At 41.3% G+C, this 21,373-nt stretch overlaps 1 protein-coding gene across 1 annotated transcript in view; it reads left to right on the top strand.

Moving 5' to 3' along the window:
• ALDH1A1 (aldehyde dehydrogenase 1 family member A1) overlaps window positions 1-21,373 on the top strand; it is a 73,377-nt gene that overhangs the window by 30,007 nt on the left and 21,997 nt on the right. The window contains exons 3-7 of the mRNA XM_038769692.1: window positions 9,876-10,016; window positions 12,785-12,914; window positions 15,280-15,341; window positions 19,265-19,393; window positions 20,772-20,885. Coding sequence (XP_038625620.1) covers window positions 9,876-10,016; window positions 12,785-12,914; window positions 15,280-15,341; window positions 19,265-19,393; window positions 20,772-20,885 — 576 coding nt within the window. The remainder of the gene's footprint in view (window positions 1-9,875; window positions 10,017-12,784; window positions 12,915-15,279; window positions 15,342-19,264; window positions 19,394-20,771; window positions 20,886-21,373) is intronic.

Here is a 21,373-nt window from a genome sequence, read left to right on the forward strand (position 1 = left end):
GATATGCTCCCTGCCTTTAACAAGCTTACAATCTAGAGGGGCAGACATACATTAATATTAATAAATAATTTGTAATATATACTTTAAAGATGCGTACGTAAGTGCTGTGGGGCCGGCAGGGGAGGTGAATATCAAATGCCCAAAGGTCACAGATCCAAGTACCTAGACAACGCAGAAGGGAGAGCAATCCAGGTAAAAGAGGGCTTAAGTGGGGAAGGCCTCTTGAAGGAGATGTGAGCTTAATAAGAAGCCAGTTCTGAAGTTTTTTTAAAAATGTGAGTCACTTGAGCTCCTGTGTGTAAATAGAATAGGAAAGATTCATTCAGTTATAGTACCCCCCAACTAGAAATAAAGTTGCCTGGATCTTTTGATCACCATGAAATTACATTGTTCCTGACCTGTAACTGTTCACTTGATAGTCAGCACACTTTAGCTTGAATAAATTCTTAGATTGTTAGTAAAGAACGTAAGGAGGCCTACAAATTTGCCTTCTGCTCAACACTTCTGCAGACAAACATGTAGTAACAACTGTTATTAACTACACCGCCTACTGAAATGTGCAAACCTAGTAAATTACATAGACATCATAAAACTAATATTCCAGAACCAACTCTTTAGATAATGAGCCAAAAGATTTTAGGAATTTAATGTGTGTGTAAAATAGAGTGAAGGGGGGCTGTGCATCACTTTACAGTGATATTAGAAAGAAAGGAGATGACAAAGCACAGACACAGGTATGGGTGAGAACTCTTTAATTTTCTGGCAGCTAGCTCTGTCAGACTACATTCATTAAACCTAAAATCCTCCCGTAGTAATAACATGTGACTATGATCCAATCACTTATCCTTTTCCTCCTCGACTATTGCATCTGCCTCCTTACTGACCTTCCTGCCTCCAGTCTCTCCCAACTGAAGTCCATACTTCACTCTATGCACAGATCATTTTTCTAAAAAATCATGCAGTCCATGTCTCCCCACTCCTCAAGAACCTCCACTGGGTTGCCCATTCCACCTCCACATCAAATAGAAACTCCTTACCATTGACTTTAAAGCACTCAATCGGCTTGCCCCCTCCTACCTTACCTCAATGATCTCCTTATTACAACCCAGCCCTCACACTTCCCTACTTTAATGCCATCTTACTCACTGTGCCCCTATCTCATCTATCTCGCTATTGACCTCTTTCCCACATCCTTCCCTTATCCTGGAACTCCCTTGCCCTCCATATATGCCAGACCACCACCGCCAAATATATGCCAGACCATGCCAGAAGAAGCAGGACAAGGACAATTTCCACTCTACAAACAAGAGATTAAAGATTCCTCTGTGTCTTAAAAGCATTATAAAGGTCATGGGGGACACCTTCAAAGCATTATAAAGGTCACATCTCCTCCAGAGGCCTTCCCTGATTAAGCCCTCTTTTCCCCAGCTCCCTCTCCCTTCTGCATCATCGATGCCCTTGAATCTGTGACCTTTGGGCATTTTATTCTCCCCACAGCACTTATCTACAGATCTCTAAATTATATATTATATATTATTTACTTGTATTAATGTCCATCTCCCCCTCTAGACTATAAACTCATGGTGGGCAGAGAATGTATCCATCAACTCTGTTGTATTGTCTGCTCCCAAGCCCTTACTAGTAGTGTTCTGCACAGAGTAAGCCCTCAATAAGTACCACTGATTGACTGATAGTAGTAGCAGTAGAAGAAGCATCATTTATTGAGTGCCCACTTGGTGCAGTGTGCCCTGTATGAGGTGCTTGGAAAATGCAGAATAAGGAAAGACATGACAGGTAGCTCACACTCTAATGGATGAGACAGATGATCAATGAAATGTCAAGAGCCTCTTTATAACAATGGTAATAATAATGGTACTTGCCCTTACTGTGTGCCAAACACTGTTCTAAGCACTGGGGTAGATACAAGCTAAGCAGGTTGGATACAGTCCCTGTCCATCTTGGGGCTCACACTCTTAATCCCCATTTTACAGATGAGGTAACTGAGGCTCAGGGAAGTGAAGTGACTTTCCCGAGGTCATACAGCAGACAAGTGGCAGAGCCAGTATTAGAACCCAGGTCCTTCTCCCGGGCCTGTGCTTTATCCACTAAGCCACGCTGAAAACCTGGATTCTGTGAACTGCCCTCTGCCCCTGCCTTTGAGTATGAATTTAGCATGAAATTCTACACCCCAATACAGGGCAGACAGCAGATTATGAGTCCACATTTCCTCACCAGTCTTCAAATGTTTGCTAAGATTCTTTTTTTCATGACTAGAAATATGCTGCTTCAAAGTTGGAAGCAGAAATATTCTAAACCCAATGAAATCCTAACGTAATTTGGGCAGTCTTATCTTGTCCTATGCCATCGATTAGCCTCCGACCCATAGAGACTCCATGGACACATCTCTCCCAGAATGCCCCAGCCTCCATCTGCAATCATTCTAGTAGTGTATCCAAAGAGTTTTCTTGGTAAAAATACAGAAGTGTTTTGTCATTGTCTTCCATGCAGTGAACTTGAGTCTCCGCTCTCGACAGGTGAGTTTTGACTTGTAGCAGATTGCCATCCACTCACTAGCCACTGCCCAGGCTAGGATTGGAATGGTTATGCCCTGCTTGACTCTCCCTCCCAGAGCCAAGACAAGTAGAGTGCTGGAAACTGTCCAGGTGTGATCCTCAGAGGGGCATTTGGGTAGTAACAAGGACAATTTCCACTCTACAAACAAGAGATTAAAGATTCCTCTGTGTCTTAATCTCTTGCTCTTGTGTTTGATTTAATACATTCAAATGTTATTCACCCAGAAATATTCACTCTTTTCTGGACTAAAAATGTGTGACTTGGGGCTCATAATTTTGGATGAAATATAAATAAATTGTATGTATAATAATAATAATGATGGCATTTATTAAGTGCTTACTATGTGCAAAACACTTTTTTATCGTATTTATTGAGTGCTTACTGTGTGCAGAGCACTGTACTAAGCACTTGGGAAGTACAAGTTGGCAACATATGGAGACGGTCCCTACCCAACAACGGGCTCACAGTCTGGGGGGGAGACAGACAACAAAACAAAACATGTAGATAGGTAGACATGTTGACACTGTTCTAAGCACTGGGGAGGTTACAACGTGATCAGGTTGTCCCACGGGGGGCTCACAGTCTTCATCCCTATTTTACAGATGAGGTAACTGAGGCACAGAGAAGTTAAGAGATAGTGAACCTTTGATTATTCAATCCTGCCCTACACATTGTTCCTTTCTTCCTAAAGATAGTGTCTTATTCAGTCCTACTTTAGGACCTAGGAAAGAAAAGCAGGTTCATTTTGACATCTCTAACTGTAAAGCAGGAGTTTAGGGAACCTTTCCATCCAAGCCAATTAACTGGCCACTCAGGCTCTGCTAACGTTTGAGAATAGGTATTGAATGCTCATTTTACAGATGAGGTAACTGAGGCCCAGAGAAGGTAAGTGACTTGCCCAAGGCCACACTGCAGACCAGTGGCAGTGCTGGGATTAGAACCCAAGTTCTCTGAATCCTAGGTTTGTGCTCTTTCCACTAGGCCATGCTTGTGGAGATGGCAATAATACTATGCCTTCCACATTGACTCCCATGCCCTCAGCTCTGACCAGTTATTCTAGACTTTTGGAACCCACTCCCTATCACCTCTTAAAACACTTCCTCCCCTGTGGATATTTGAAGGTCTCGTTCTTCACTAGCCCTTTCCCCATTTCTTAACTTTGGGGGAGATGTGAGAATATCTGAAATTCTTAAATCTCCCTCAGACCAAAAAAGCCTTCTCTGGATTCCAGCATACCCCATCTCCATGAACTCTTTCCTGTCTGAAATATTCAAACAGGCTGTATCCACCTGCTGCCTTGGCTTCCTCTCCTCGTACTCTCTTCTTAACCCACTTTTATTTGGGTTTTGCCCTCTTCACTCTACGGAAATTGAGCTCACCAAGAGCTGCAGTGATTTCCTATAAGTCTAATGGGTTCTACTCTGTTCTAATTCTTTTTTTAAAAGGTATTTGTTAAGCACCTACTATGTGCCAGGCACTGTACTAAGTACTGGGGTAGATACAAGTTAATAAGGTTGGGCACAGTCCATGTCCCACATGGGGCTCACAGTCTTAATCCCCATTTTACAGATGAGGTAACTGAGGCAGAGAAAAGTTAAGTGACTTGCCCAAGGTCACACAGCAAACAAGTGGCAGAGCCGGGATTGGAACCTAGAACCTGACTCCCAGGTACACACTCTATCCACTAGGCAATGCTGCTTCTCTGCTAATCCTTCTTGATCTGTTAGCTGACTTAGACAATAGCGGCCAGTCCTTCCTCTTGGAAGCACTTTCCAATCTTGGTTTAGCTGGCATTCCAGTGCTTAGTACAGTGCTCTGCACACAGTAAGTGCTCAATAAATGCGATTGAATGAATGCTAGTCACTAGTTCCCTTACTACCTTTTTGACCACTTCATCTCAATCTCCTTACCTACCCTTCTTCCCCATCTCAGCCCTTAACTGAGAGCATTCAGCAAAGATTCATCCTGGGTGCCCTATTCTGTTTGCTATATACTCACTAACTTGGGAAATTCATATGCTCACATAACTTCGGCTATCTACCTCAATGAGGGTGCCCCCCAAATCTACCTCATCAGTCCCAACCCCTCATATAGTTTACAGCCTCGCATTTCATCTCGCCTCCAAGACGGCTCCACATGGAAGTCCCACCAACACTGTAAACTCAGCATAGATAAAAGTCATCATCTTTCTTCCTAAACCCACTCCTCCTCCTAACTTCTCATTAAACTTGATACCACCACCCTCCTCCCTCTTCCCAAAGCTTGCAGCCTTGGTATTGCTTTTGACTCCTCTTTCCACTTTACCTCTCACATTCAGTCTGTCTGTAAATTCTGCTGATTTATCTCCCACCATATTTCCCAGATCTATTTCTTCTTCTCCACACTTACAGCATTAGGCTCCTCACTGATCTTGCTGTGTCCAGCCTCTCCTCTTATACCTATCCTCACCCTGATACCTGAAAAATATTCCTAAAATATCATTCAAAATAGATCACTCCTCAAGAACCTTCAATGACTGCCCAATTCCCTCTTTATAAAACGGATGCTCCTTTTCACTGGCTTCAAGTTTCTCCACCCTTACACATCTGCTCTCTTGATCCACTAGAGGCCCTTCTCAATCTTCACTCCTCATCTACTTGGTAGAAGCAGCATGGCATAGTGGATAGAGCACCAGCCTGGGAGTCAGAAGGTCATGGGTTCTAACCCCGGCTCTACCACTTGTCTGCTGTGTGAACTTGAACAAGTCACTTCATTTCTCTGTGCCTCAGTTCCCTCACCTGTAAAATGGGGATTGAGACTGTGAGCCCCACGTGGGACAGGGACTGTGTCCAGCCCAATTAGCTTGAATCCACCCCAGTAATCAGTAAAGTGTCGGGCACATAATAAGCACTGAACAAATACCATCATTATTATTATTATGAACCTTCTTACTTTCCTTGCTTTTGATTCTCTCATCTTAAACCCATTGCTCACATCCTTCCCCCAGTTTTGCACTCCCCATCCACCTACCCCTGTCTTCTGAATAAACCAGACCATATTCCTCCACCTTTTACAGGCATTCCTGAAAACATGCTCCTGATTCATTCATTCATTCAATCATATTTGTTGAGCGCTTACTGTGTGCAACATATAGAGATGGTCCCTACCACATTCCCCAATTCATTTCCCCTGCCCCCGTCCTTCTAATCTACCTGTGACACTTAATAATAATAATAATAATAATAATGACGGCATTTATTAAGCGCTTACTATGTGCAAAGCACTGTTCTAAGCGCTGGGGAGGATACAAGGTGACCAGGTTGTCCCACATGGGGCTCACAATCTTCATCCCCATTTTCCAGATGAGGTAACTGAGGCACAGAGAAGTTAAGTGACTTGCCCAAAGTCACACAGCTAACAATTGGCAGAGTATACATCAGTTTATATACACCATTAATTCTTTTCATATCTTGCAATTACCCATTGTCTCTCTATTGTTTCCTCCAGCTCCTACTGTAGGTATGTGTTTTATGTCTTCCTGTCTCACCGATTAAATTGTAAGTTCCTTGAGAGTGAGATTGTGACTTTTACTTTCATTGTGCATAGCACCAAATATGATATTCTGCACACCGCAGAAGCTCAGGAAATACTGTTGAACTAAGAGGCCAAACATTCATCTGATATTTTTATTCTTATTAATAATCTCTTCTAGACCTCTGAAATAGGTAGTTAAGCTATTTTGTTCATGTGTTGATGGTGGAAAAAGTGTGTGTGCGTGTAGATGAGGGGAAAAAAAGCCTTTCAAATAGGACAAGGAAAGCCTGTGGATGTCCAGGTGGGAGCCTCTCATGTTGAAACAGTTCAAATTAGGCCTTGCTTGACCCCCAAACACTCAACTTGGCCCTACACAGATTTTTCTTATATTCCCATCTGGTACTGTATGAAAGGAATATTTTCTAGGCACGTAACTGGCACAAATGAGCCTCTGCAGATGCAGAGGCTATAAGGACTTGTTTACCTCTGGGAGAGTTTTACATCTCTCTAAGAAAAAGCCTTAAATGGATGGAAATTATGATGATTCACTATTACTGAATTGCCAAGTGTCTCAAAAAGTGCTGCATACTGGTCACGGAGCAAGTCAGTGGCAAAGCAACGGGACCCCGGTGTCTTTATCAAGAAGCAGGGTTGTCTAGTGGAAAGAGCACGGGCTTGGGGGTCAGATGACCAACCTGGGTTCTAATCCCAACTCTGCCACATACCTGCTGTGTGACCTAGAGAAAGTCACCTAACTTATCTGTTGCTGAAATGTACTTTCCAAGCGCTTAGTACAGTGCTCTGCACACAGTAAGTACTCAATAAATACAATTGAATGAATGAATGAATGAATGAGCCTCATATGCAAAATGGGGATTCGATACCTGTTTTCCCTGCTACTTATACCGTGAACCCCATGTGGGACCTGATTATCTTGTATCTACCCCAGTGCTTAGTACAGTGCATGACACATAGTAAACAATAAATACAACAATTATTCATCAATCAATGGTATTTATTGAGTGTTTACTGTGCGCAGAGCACTTTACTAAGCATGTGGTATAGTACAATACAATAGAGTTGGTAGGCATGTTACCTGCCCACAACAAGCTTACAGTCTAGGAGGGGAATTATCATTACTATTATTATCTATGGAAACACCATTTCTATTTTCACATTGTATCCAGGCAGAATTTTATTTTCCTTTTCTTTTTCCACAAAAGGGGAATATCCTTACTCCCTCTCAGTCATTTCCCTTTTCTCCATCACTAACTCAACTCCTTTACTGTACTTTAGCATTTCGTTCAATAATCCAGATGGGAAGAAAGGTTTAATAGAAATTACGAAGCCAGTTGGAGATTAGCTAGCATGGATTTGGATGCTCTGTAATGGGCTTCACCAGGATTCTCAAATCAATCATTGGTATTTATTGAGTACTTAATGTGTGTAGAGCACTGTATTTACCACGTGGGAGAATACAATACCACGGTATTGTTAGAAACATTCCCTGTCCAAAATCAGTTATTATTCATTCATTCATTCATTCAATCATATTTATTGAGCACTCACTGTGTGCAGAGCACTGTACTAAACATTTGGGGAGTACAAGTTGGCAACATATAGAGACGGTCCCTACCCAACAGTGGGCTCACAGTCTAGAAGGGGGAGACAGACAACAAAACAAAACATATTAACAAAATAAAACAAATAGAATAGAATTATGTGCAGAATACTGTACTAAGTGCTTGGAGGAGTACAATACAATAGAATTGGTAACCATGTTCCCAACAACAGGCTTACAGACATTGCAATAAATTATGGATATATATATATATAATTGTTATGGGGCTGAGAGTGGGGTGATTATCAAGTGTTTAAAGGGTAAAATCTAAGTGCATAGATGATGCAGAAGGGAGAGGGAGTAGGGGAAATGAGGGCTTGGTGAGGGAAGGCCTCTCAGAGAAGTTGTGATTTCAGTAAGGCTTTGAAGGTGGGAAGACCTCAAATGTCCTTTCACTTCTAAGGAATCACCAGAATATATTCTTGGGAGGCAGGTTGGAGTCAAGGTATTTGTATATGAGGAAACTGAGGAAGCAGATTTTAGGACTTCTATCTTCCACCTAGTAGATACATTCATTCTTTCTTTCTCTCTTTCTTTCTCTATTTCTCTCTCTCTCTCTCTTATTGGAAAGGACCAAAGCCTATAGAAACCCATATATGGGCAAAACCTTGAGTTAAACATTGAGCAGAAGCACAGATATAAGAACAGCACCACACAGATCTGTTTAAACAAAGAGCAATGTATATTGTGTATGTTGTGCTCTCCAGATAGCATACAGACAGGCTTATTTTTCCTGGTGATTTGCTTTTTTCAAACAAAGAGGAGAATCAGGCTCTCTGCATTTAACTTGGAAAGAGAACAGGCTCGTGGAAGAAAGCAACACCCAAATGTAAAAGAACAATGGGTAATTATATTATAGCTCTTTTACATGCTGCATGTCTTTCAAAAGTTACCTGGAACTCCCTCACCCTTCCTATCTGACAGGCCGCTTTCCCTATCTTCAGAGCTCTACTAAAATCACATCTCCTGCAAGAGGTCTTCCCTGTCTAAGTCCTCATCTTCCCACCTTACTCTCCCTCCCTTCTACATCACTATGCCTCTGGATTTGTGCCCTCTAGACTGTTAGCTCCTGGTGGGCAGGGATCGTGTCTACTAACTCTATTGTACTCTCCCAAATGCTTAGAACAGTGTGCTTCAAACAGTAAGTGCTCAATAAATACCACTGATTGACTGATTTGAGTCTTACTCCTCCCCGACCCCCAGAGTGTTTAAATACATTTCTTTATTGAGAAACTTACATTTCCTTTCTGCAGCTTCCCTTACAGCTTCCCCTTCTGTCTCCATGACTATATTGAAAGTTCCTCCATGCCAGGGACTGTGTTTACTGTGTTTACCAGAGAAGCAGCATGGCCCATTGGGTAGAACATGGGCCAGAGAGTCAAAAGGACCTGGGTTCTAATCCCAGCTCCATCGTCTGACTGCTGTGTGATCCTGGGCAAGCCACTAAACTTCTCTATACCTCAGTTACCTCATCTGTACCATGGAGATTAAAACTGTGAGCCCTACGTGGGACAGGGACTGTGTCCAACTTGATTAACTTGTATCTGCCCCAGCACCTAGTACAGTGCCTGACACATAGTAAGTGCTTAACAAATACCATTAAAATTGTATTATATTCTCCCAAGTGCTTAGTATAGTGCTCTGCACACAGTACACCCTAAGTAAATGCCATTCATTGATTAATTGATCATACGTCTTATGTACTTGCCAATCCACTTTCAATAAAGCCAGTTTAAAATATTCCCCAGACCCACCCTCATCATTAAATGCATGGACAGCTAGAGATATTTACCCTGCAGGAACAAAATTATGGTTTCTCTGTTGAAGGGAGGTGATAAGCAAATGTGTGGTGCTTAGCAGGCAGTCAAGGAGTAAGGGTTACTAAGAACAAACATCTAGGCTAGGAAAAGAGCAGGGGAGGAAGACTTCTTTAAGAACTGCCTTTCCCTGATCCACATCAAAAGAGTAGTTCAAAGCCTCTCAATCTCTAGGACCAAAAATTGCAATCTTCTGTCCTCACACCATCCCCACAACACCCCCTCAATAACAAGGCTCAGACCCAATGTCAAACATTCCAAAACGTCTTAATTTTCATTTAAAAAACAAACAAAAAGCACTGCAATGTACAGTTGTCATTCTTCTAAATTGAACTTCCTTTGGCTTCTAGGAGGACATTGACAAAGCTGTGAAGGCTGCAAGGCAGGCTTTTCAAATTGGGTCACCGTGGCGTACAATGGATGCTTCTGAGAGAGGAAGACTCTTGAACAAGCTGGCAGATTTAATTGAAAGGGATCGTCTTCTGTTGGCAGTAAGTGATAAGCCAAATGAAGCAGGAGATCTGGAGGGGCATCATCAAAATTCTTTGTTTTGAACTGACAAGTTGTTTGTCTTTGTAAGGGCAATTATATGGTCGAACAGCAGAGGCCCAGTATGCCCAGAGTCAGGTAGGAAAACTGTTTGAGTAGGACAATTTCATGTTTACCAAATTGTCTAGCAGGTTCTGCCTGTCTTGTCTCCATTAGCCAAGGATTTTGAGTGCTCTTCTTAATTCCTACCTGGGTTCAATCACGAGAAATGATCCGCAGCCTTTTGGAACAGATTCACATAGTTGAAAAGGGCTACAAGTGTTAATATAAAGGTAGACATTCCTTCCAATAGGTGGCAAAGAAGACGGAAAAGGAAAAGAAAAGAATTATCTGAATTTAATTTGTGCTTTGAGCTTGAAATTTTAGAGTATAATTTATACTACAATCAGGTTATGGATAGTTACAGTTTTACCTAATTTAACCAGCTCTCACTCCCTGCATACTTAAAGGGTTAAATCTGAAAAAAATTTAAAGATCAAATGTTGTTATATTTTCACTACCAAACTGAATCACAATCTATCACAATCTGCCTCACTTAACTTACACCCATCTAGTGTGTTTATGTGATGAATTGTTAGCATCTCCTGGTTTCAGAATACTTGATTTATATTCTGAAATGGGCTATCTGGAAGGTGAATCATTTATGAGTGTGTCACAAATGTATTATCTGAGAGATGGCCTTCTCCTCCCTTAGATAACTGGCATCCGTGACCAGTTTTTGCTCATCTCTTGTACAGGTGTCAACCTTCTTGCTCCAAAATTGAGTCCTCCTCTCAAAACCCACATTTGGATAGTGTTAAATTTGACTGATGCTGGAGTCATATTCTCTAAATTAAGTCAAGTTGCCTTCACATTGCCATGTGTGTCAAAGGAAGCTGTGAAGTTGACCATTTGTTTAGCCATTTTCATCATTTTAAAATGCCAAAATGGAGTAAGCATACCAAAGAAATCCCTGTCATCCACATGTTGCTGTGTATAAAAATAAGTTAAAAGTAAAAAACAAAGTTTTTGAAGTTTAAACCCAATTTTTCCTCACTTTCTTTTAAAAAAGAAGTGAAACTCCAAAATTATCCACCAAATAGTGTTTGTGTTAAACCTTGAAAATCCTTACCCTAATAATAATTCATCTGTTTTGACACTGTATAATATTTTAACAGTTCTCATGCTAGCAGTTAGTATTTGCCCATAGCCATATAATAATAATAATAATAATAATAATGGCATTTATTAAGTGCTTACCATATGCAAAGCACTGTTCTAAGTGCTGGAGAGGTTACAAGGTGACCAGGTTGTCCCCCGGGGGGCTCACAGTCTTAATCCCCATTTTACAGATGAGGTAACTGAGGCACAGAGAAGTTAAGTGACTTGCCCAAAGTCACACAGCTGACAATTGGTGGAGCCGGGATTTGAACCCATGACCTCTGACTCCAAAGCCCGTGCTCTTTCCACTGAGCCACACTGCACCTCTGAAATACAAAATTCCCTATTCGCTGTTTTTCTCTGAAACCCTCATTTGAGCATCAATCACCATCAAGACAATGCACACAAGCCAAAATAGTATTTTTACAGCACTCAGTAAATGCAAAATCATCAGAGAATAACTGTTCGAGGCATCATGAACAAGCAGCATCAAAGTCTGCCTAAGAGGCGAAATTTTTAACCACATGATAATAATAATGGTGTTTATTAAGCACTTACTATGTGCAAAGCACTGTTCTAAGCGCTGGGGAGGTTACAAGGTGATCAGATTGTCCCACGGGGGGCTTACAGTCTTAACCCCATTTTACAGGGAACAGAGGCACAGAGAAGTTAAGTGACTTGCCCAAAGTCACACAGCTGACAACTGGCGGAGCCGGGATTTGAACCCATGACCTCTGACTCCAAAGCCCATGCTCTTTTCCACTGAGCCACGCTGCTTCTCATGCTTCTCATGATCAAGAGTAACTACCATTCTAGGCACCACCAAATATTTAATCACTGAGTCAGAGTAATTGAACCACATAATGCAAAGTCTGTAGCTAGCACCTAGACAACAGAAGAGATTTGATATAAAATAAAATGCAATATTAGCCAAAAGTTTATCTCTTCTCACTTTTCCAGCTAGAGTTACCTAGTAACTTTCATCTAGGTCAAAAGCTTTTAAGGACAAATTGCAATTTATTCTTGAACAATTTTAAACCAAGAACAAATTTAAAAACAAAGTGCAGAAGGGATGGGTTTGATTATTTTTCATTTGAAGGTGGCTTGAGGCTTCAGAAAAATCGGTAAGGGTTTGAACAGGGAAAAAATATTGTGTAAAATAGTGAGTTGAAACATTTGCAGTCCAACAGAATGTCATCACAAACATTTAATGGTGGGTTTCAGCATCATTTTCCCCCTTCACAATGGTAATTAAACTATTAAGATATTTTCTTTCCCCATGTCCAAACCCGTTATCTGTGTGTTTTTCATGTAAAGGGTAGAAGAGGAAAGAGGTAAAATCAATTTTTTTTCATCCTTAAAAACTGTGGACTGTTCAGATTTTACAGGTGTGTGTGTGTGTGTGTGTGTGTGTGTGTGTGTGTATTCCAATCTTAATCCAAGTCTAGAAAAGCACATGCTTGAGTAGATGTTTTATGTAGAATACAAGAATGTCAAAATGTTTAAAAAATCTAAAGATATCTATAAAGTAATTTACACTGGAAGACAAATCTGGGGCTTTTTTTCCTAGATGATCGAATCGGTGAATGGAGGAAAACTGTTTTCAAGTGCATTCACAATGGACTTGGGTGGCTGTGTTAAAACTTTGCGCTACTGTGCAGGTTGGGCTGACAAGGTCCATGGCCGCACCATCCCAATGGGTGAGTAATCATTAATCAATGGTAGACGTGATCCCTATCCTTAGAGAATTTACCACCTAGTTGAGGAGTCAGACACTAAAATAAGTTACAGGTAGGGAAAGCAACAGAGTATCAACATATGTATATAAGTGCTTTGGGAATAGAGGGTGGGGTGAATACCTAAGTGCTTAAGGGGTGCAGCAGTACTTTGGGGGGCATAGGGTGGAAAGATGAGATTGATCAGGGAAGTTTGTCGAAGCCCATTTAATTGAATGCTCAATCACTAAATCAATGGCATTTATTGAGGGCTTAGTGTGTGCAGAGCACTGTACTAATTACTTGGGAGAGTACAATAGAATAGAGTTGGTAGACTCAATTCCTGCCCTCAAAGAGTTTACAATCTGGTGGGAAAAATGTGTTTAGTAATTTCCATGTGTTGTTACCCCTCCAATCCCACATAAGTAATCCTATTCACTTTACAACAAATGGGAGACTTAAACTCCATATATCAAGGTGAGATTGGAGAAGGATGACAGCGCATCCATTGTCCCAACCAGGGATGCGAACCTGTCTAAAGCAGTGTGTCTGGCCTCAAAGCTCACCTGGGCACATGCACACTGGTTTGTAACTTCTTGCATTTTCATCAGTCACCCGTCCTGACCGCAGTAAACCCGAGGGTCCAGAGTACATGTGTCCAGCAGTAGGGTGGCATGGCAGTGGACTCACTGACCCAAGAGGCCAGTGACCGACACTCTGGAAGCCCAGTGTGGGCAGGGATTGTCTCTCCTTGTTGCTGAATTGTACTTTCCAAGCGCTTAGTACAGTGCTCGGCACACAGTAAGCACTCAATAAATACGATTGAATGAATTATAATTATGGTATTTGTTATACCCACATTATCAATGTGGGTGGGACCAATGGAGATTTAGTAAGCATGTTTATCAACTCTGGTGTGCTGTACTATCACAACTGCTTACAAGTAATCTGCACACAGTGAGCACTCAGTAAATACGACTGATTGATTAGCAAGCCAAATAGAAAGTTTTGGAGAACGAATGATTTTTTAAATCATACTTTATGGTATGAAGTTATATTAACCATTTTGATTTGTTGTGATATTGTGGAAAAATTATGCCTTTTGCTAGAGGTTAGCATCCTAGATCATTTGGCTATGTTAAAATCAAGAGTAGTATTTATGAAGTAACTATACCCAAGGTTTAAACTGGGGACAGGATCAAAGTCCTAGGTAGAGAACATTTGGAGGAACTCAACTCAAATAGTTTTTTTATATCAAGATATTATAATGTTCAAAGCAAGAATTTTAGCCCAAAGCCATTTTTAATGATGGTATATTATTAAATGCTTGCTGTGTCTAAGTTCTGGGGTAGATATGATGAAACAGTTCCTATTCCACGTGAAGCTCTATTTAATCCCTATTTTACAGATGAAAAAACTGAGGCCCAGACAGGTTAGGTGACTTACTCAAGGTCACACAACAAGTTACTATCAAAGGTGGTACTAGAACCTGAGTCTCTTGACTCCCAATTCCATGCTCTATCCACTATGGAGGGCTTTTCCACAATTCAAGGCTGACACACTGACATTCAACCTGAGGAACGATGAAGTATCTGCACAGGTTTCAATGTTCATTCAATCATATATATTGAGTGCTTACTGTGTGCAGAGCACTGTACTAAGCACTTGATATTGAAGTGGGCCACTGGACAAAGCTGATACCCCATGCCTCTAAAACCCCCTGAGCTAAAAAAATCCTTACTATTAATAAACAATTAAGAGTATGGCCAGGAGGGTTGATTGGGAGAGATGAATCTGAGAAGAAATGAGGATTTGGAAGCCCCGTAAACGTGGGGTTCCAGAATCAAAAGGTCAGGGAACATAGGCTAATTAACATGACTGGGATATGTTGTGCTTTTTGGCATTTTAAGAATTAAAAGTACAAGATAACCCTGAAGCAGGATTTTTGCTGTGAGAGCCAGCAAGCATCTAAGTGCTTGCAACTTGGGAAACATCTAAGTGCAATAAAATTCAATCAAGCTGGACAGAATCAAATTTTGAAACATGGGAAGGAAAGTCAAGTAAAGATTAAAACCAGATGGCTTTTTTTTTTGTAAAGGGGATTGTGAAATCCTCTCCTTGGCACTGATGGTAATAGAAATTCGGCAGTCTAAATATACAATTTTGCAAGTAGCAATACTGAATAGAAAGTCATCCTGTAGGCCACCTATGAAAACTTGATGCACTTCTGCCAAAGAAGATCTGGTTCAGGATTTGCTTCCACCAATTTCCAATTGTAATAGGATACAATCTCATTTTGTAAAAGATGAATACTTAATGGTTTGCCTGAATTTGTTCCTATTTCTTTTAGATGGAAACTTTTTTACATTTACAAAGCATGAACCGATTGGTGTTTGTGGCCAAATCATTCCTGTAAGTTGAATCTGTTTACATTATGCACAACAGTTGAACACCTGAACTTTCAAGATGGCCTGTTTGTCAAAATGAAGTTGCCATATTTCTTTTCTCCAGGCTGAAGTGATACTCAGAACTTTATGAAATACTGTTGGGAAAGATAATTTGCAGTTTAAGTCGTAAAGCATACTACCAGACCATATCTAGGGCAAAACTGGCCCTAATTTCAGTTGGGCAAATGGGTTTTGTCATAATAATATTTTGGGGTCTGCTGAAAGTTGTGATTTTTGGCCTCGAGATTGCATTTTTTCATATACCCTCTCATTGTTATGGGTGTCTGCCCCATTGACTGCTGCCACCCAGAAATGCTAGTAGCCTTGGTGCTGACCCTCTCAACCTAATGCCAGCCTGCCTGGGCTCTGGAGCATTCCATAGATTTCCCCTGGGTATAGTCCAAAGTGACACCTGTCAGTCGTGGAGGCATGCATCAGGGCAGGTATCTACGGTGGGGCTAGAGGTAAGTGGCTCCCAAGACACTACATTATCCCCACCTGCATAGCCCTCTCCATCAACACATTCATTTAGCACCAAAAATGAGGCTTATCCTCTGCAGATTTGGGTCACAAGCTAATTTTCCGCTAGAAATTCCTTTCAGAAAATAGACCTTATCCAATGCAGACCTAGCCAATGATCCATGCTCCCTCAGTGCAGAAACTGTTCCCTGGGTGCAAGTTAGGTTTCTGTCATTTTGGTAAAGTGAAAATTTAACTCAGAGTACTCTGCGGGTAACAAGCTGTGAGTTGGGGGGGGTTTTTGTTGTTTTTCTTGATAATTGCACTTCACTGGTGACCTGTCCTGGATATGGCAGTTGGAGAGGTTCTACCATTTTGTGTGTGTATGTGTGTTTGCATTTGTGAGAAAGGAAGGTCAAATCAATGGATATAGCTGTTTTAAAGAGGGTATTGTTTTAGAGTTATCGTACCACTATCCTTTCTCTTCTATCTATTCTTTTTTCAGTTGTATGGGTATCACTTTCAGAGTCTTTCCAAGTTATGTGTTCTTTATAAGGTACCTAAGACGCCGGAAATGGGAGCCCTTTATAAACAGCATGATCAGATTGTCACAAAATCATGGTCATAAATTCAATTTGTTAAAGAAACAAAAATGCTAAAAGTATGCTGGACTATTCTTATAAAGTATACTTTCAAGTCTGATTTGTGAAACTGATGTTCCAATTCCACCTCCAACATTCATTCATTCATTCAATCGTATTTATTGAGCACTTACTGTGTGCAAAGCACTGTACTAAATGCTTGGGAGAGTACACTACAACAACAGACATATTCCTGCCCACGACTAGGTCACAGTCTAGAGGGGTAGACAGACATTAATATAGATAGATTAAATTAATAAATAAATTACAGATATATACAGATACATATATGTGTATATATACATGCTGTAGGGATGGGAGGGAGGATGAATGAAGGAGCAAGTAAGAGGGTCACAGAAGGGGGTGGGAGAATAAGGGATGAGGGCTTAGTCAGGGAAGGCTTCTTAGAGGAGATGTGCCTTCAATAAGATTGAAATGGGGGAGTGCAATTATCTGTCCGATATGAGGAGGGAGGACATTCCAGAACAGAGGTAGGATGTGAGCGAGAGTTCAGCGGTGAGATGGACGAGATCGAGGTACATTGAGAAGGTTAGCATTAGAGGAACGAAGTGTGCCGGCTGGGTTGTAGTAAGAGAGTAGCGAAGTGAGGTAGGAGGGGGCAAGGTGTTTAAGTATTTTAAAGCCAATAGTGAGGAGTTTTTGTTGGATGTGGATGGGCAACCACTGGAGTTTCTTGAGGAGTGGGAAAAACACAGTCTGAACATTTTTGAAGGAAAATGATTCTGGCTGCAGAATGGGGTATGGACTGGAGTGGGGAGAGACAGGAGGCAGGGAGGTCACCAAGGAGGCTGATACAATAATCAAGGCAGGATAGGATAAGTGCTTGCATTAATATGGTAGCAGTTTGGATGGAGAGGAAGGAGTGGATTTTGGCGATGTGAAGGAAGTACTGACAGGATTTAGTGATGGCTTGAATATGTGGGTGGAACGAGAGAGAGGAGTCAAGGATAATCCCAAGGTTCTGGGCTTGTGAGACAGGAAGGATGGTGTTGCCATCAACAGTGATGGGAAACTGAGCAGGAGGACAGGGTTTTGAGTGAGAAGATAACGTGTGTTCACCAGGCAACAAAGCTATCCATGTGAGATTTCTTTAAAGTCAACAAAAAGAAGGGATTATCACTGATTTAATGTTGCAGTTTTACAGATTACTAGCCAAATCAGGAGGCCATGTGTTTCCAAATGGCTAGTGCCATTTTTCTTCTGAATTTCAAAGTTCTCAACCTCTTCCCTCGTGTACCAACCTGAGTATATCCTGTACATTTTTTAAGTCCAATCATATTCAATTATATTTATTGAGTGATTACTGTGTGCAGAGCCCTGTACTAAGGGCTTGGGAGAGTACAATATAACAGAGTTGGTAGACATATTCTCTGCCCACAACAAGTTTACAGTCTAGAGGGGGTGACAGACATTAATATAAATGAATAAATTATGGATATGTACGTAAGTGCTGCAAGGGACTGGTGAAAAAAGGTTACAAATCCAAGTGCAAGGGTGATGCAGAAGGGCGTGGTAAAGGAGGACATGAGGACCTAGTCAGGGAAGGCCTCTTGGAGGAGCTGTGCTTTCAAGACTTTGAAGGTGGGAAGAGTGATCATGTGTCAGATATGATGAGGGAGGGCATTCCAGGCCAGAAGCAGGATGTAAGTGAGAGGTTGGTGGCAGGATAGATGAGATTGAGGTGCAGAGAGTACCTTGCCATTAGAGGAGTCAAGTGTGTGGGCTGGGTTGTAGTAGGAAATCAGCGAGGCAAGGTAGGAGGGGGCAAGATGACTGAGTGCTTTGAAGAGGATGATTAGGAGATTCTGTTTGATGCCGAAGTGGATGGAGAACCATTGGAGGTTCTTGAGGAGTGGGGAAACATAGGCTGAATGTTTTTGCAGAAAAATGATCCAGGCAGCAGAGTGAAGTATGGACTTGAGTGAGGAGAGTTAGGAGATAGGGAGGTCAGCAAGAAGGCTGATGCAGTAGTCAAGGTGGGATAGGATAAGCGCTTGGATTAGCATGGTAGCAGTTGGGATGGAGAGGAAAGGGCAGATTTTAGTGATGTTGTCAAGGTTGAACTGACAGGGTTTGGTGACAGATTGTGTGGGTTTAATGAGCATGCTTTTTGATAAGGGGCAAAGGGATGGGGTCGGAGGCGCATGTGAAAGGGGTGGATTTTAAGAGTAGGCAGGAGATCTGTTCTTGGGATGCTGGTGAAAAAGATGGGATTGTTAAAAATGGTGAAGAAGGAGGGAGGGACTGGAGAGGAGCTGGGGAGATTTTAGAGAGATCACACCTGATGGTTTCAATTTTTTCCATAAAATAAGTGGCCAGGTCATTAGAGGCAAGAGATGGAGGAGGTGGGGAGGCAAGGGGTTTGAGGAGGGAATTAAGTATCTGAAATAACTTGTATGGGCAATGGATATGGGAGCCAATGAAGATGGAGGAATAATGTTGCTGGACAGAGAGGAGGGCAGAGTTAAAACAGGCAAGAATAACTTGAGGTGGTTGAGTTCTGACCAGTACCTAAATTTCTGCCAGCAGCACTCTGCGACTCTTGCACAGGAGCAAAGGAAGCTACATTGCCTGTGTAATATCAGATATCAAATACAAGTATGGATTTTCTTCAGTACTATCTAGTGAATAGTAACAGCAGCATGTGACCTTCACTGAATGCCTTATCGTTATATCATCAGCAAATCTCTCTGAAATAAAGAACAGTAAGGGGCTTGTGATAGCATACATTTCAATAAACTAAAAAAAAATCATATCTTGTTTCTAGTGGAATTTTCCTTTGGTCATGTTTGTTTGGAAGATTGGACCTGCCCTTTGCTGTGGAAACACAGTGGTTGTCAAGCCAGCAGAACAAACTCCTCTGACTGCCCTATACATGGGTTCCTTAATCAAAGAGGTAAGTTCATGTCAGAATCTACTGAACTGCTCAAAGACGAAATCGCTTAATGACACTGGAAACTTCCCACTCCACGCTCAGATAGTTCTGAGGAAGACTAGTAGTAGTAATAGTATTTATTAAGTGCTTACTGCATTCAGAGCACTGTACTAAGTGCCGGGAGAAAATACACAGGTGGGAATTAAACATGGACCCTGTCCCTTGTGGGACTCACAATCCGGAAGTTTAAGTAGGGAAAAGGGATTGGAGACAGACATGACAGGAATGATGAAACATCAAGACACAGCACAAGGAAAGAGACAAAATAGGTTCCAAGTTTTGGTGGTTATGGAGGAGTCTGAGAGCATATGGGAGCCGCTTTTATCCCCAACCAGGCACACATGAGGCATGTCAGAAGCGGGGACCCTAAGAGCAGGGAGGGGAGGCAACTAACTGTAATCCGGCTTGGCTTCTTTGAATTCAAGCAAAGTGATGGGTAGAAGTCCACATTTTCATGAATACTGATGGACCAGAGGGGAAAAAGGACACTAGATTGTGGGAAGATCAAGTTTTCCTTCAAAAATTATCCTCCATTGAAAAAGCATACAAAAAAATCAAAGGTCAAAGGAAAAGCCATTGGTTGGGAGTGAGGTGCTAATTACCTGGGATCCTCAGCAATCAGTCTGCAATACTGTATTTGTCCCTATGGTTTTATTTCATTTACTAGGGTTGGTGACTAATGAATCAGAATAGGCCCAAGTTCAGAGTGGCTAAGTGGAATATCCTTGACGTGTTACTAGGGACACACTGACATTCAGCGTAGCAACACAGCAGAGTGCATGTCCTATAGCAGCAGGCAAAGAGTTAAAAAAAAAGTGTCACAGAACTAGGAAAGTAAACTAAAAGGCTCAGTCACTATTGAGGGTACAGTAACTCCTGAGAAACTTGAGGCAGCAATCACCTGTTCAATAGCTATAAAAACCCAAACACTGAGTCCCATCAATGGTTGTAGTTATCTCATAGTATATGCCCCAAACGTAATCCAGGTATCATGTGATGTGCAAAACAAAATATGATATCAAACCATTAAAATAAGGACTTTCAGCATTCATTGTGAATCTGATTTCTGTTGCCTCTCAAAGTTGCTTTGCAAGTTCCTTTGTGCAGTGCTGTGAAATCGCCAGAGGATAGCACACATTTCAGATAATGTATTCTTTGAGCAGCCAAACTAAAGCAAATAAAAGAGGAAGAGATGCCAAGTTGCAGAAGATAAACCATATTTTCCATTTTAGAGAAGAACATGTTTTAGTGGGATGGTGTTATTAGAAACCAAAAAAAAAACCCCAAACTTTTCAAGATCTTACCCAGAAGTGACTTGAGGTGGTTTCTGTTTTTTTAGGCTGGATTTCCACCTGGGGTGGTGAATATTGTTCCTGGTTATGGCCATACTGCTGGAGCAGCTATTTCCTCTCACATGGATGTTGATAAAGTGGCCTTCACCGGGTCCACGGAGGTATTGCGATTTACCCATGCAACCACTCTTGAGAACTCTGTCACCAGTTGTAGAATATAATCATTTCTCTTTTGGACTAACACCTTTTTTTATAAGAATTTTTAAAATGCCTAATGACTTCTAATATCTTTATGATCTAATTTTGTAAATCATTTTTTTCTGTCCACCTCATTAAATTGTAAGTTCCTGCTGTAAGCTTCTGCTGTACCCTATCTGATTTTCAGCACAGTACTTTGCATTCAGAAGGCAGTCAATAAATTCCATTATTGATGATGACTTTTAGAGAGTTGTCTTTTAAAGAAATTGGGTGAAACAATGACATTTTGATTAGCTAAATAACTGCATGACCTGTAAGCTCCTGAAGGCAAGGATCATGCCTATGTTTACTTTGTTGCACTTTTCCAAGTGCTTAGTACAGTGTGCTGTACTACATAAGCCCCCAGTAAATATTACTGATTGATTTAAATGCATAACAGGATTTGAGCTTT

Source organism: Tachyglossus aculeatus, chromosome X4 (genome assembly GCF_015852505.1).
Source record: "Tachyglossus aculeatus isolate mTacAcu1 chromosome X4, mTacAcu1.pri, whole genome shotgun sequence".
In the NCBI taxonomy this organism is placed as follows: Eukaryota; Metazoa; Chordata; class Mammalia; order Monotremata; family Tachyglossidae; genus Tachyglossus; species Tachyglossus aculeatus.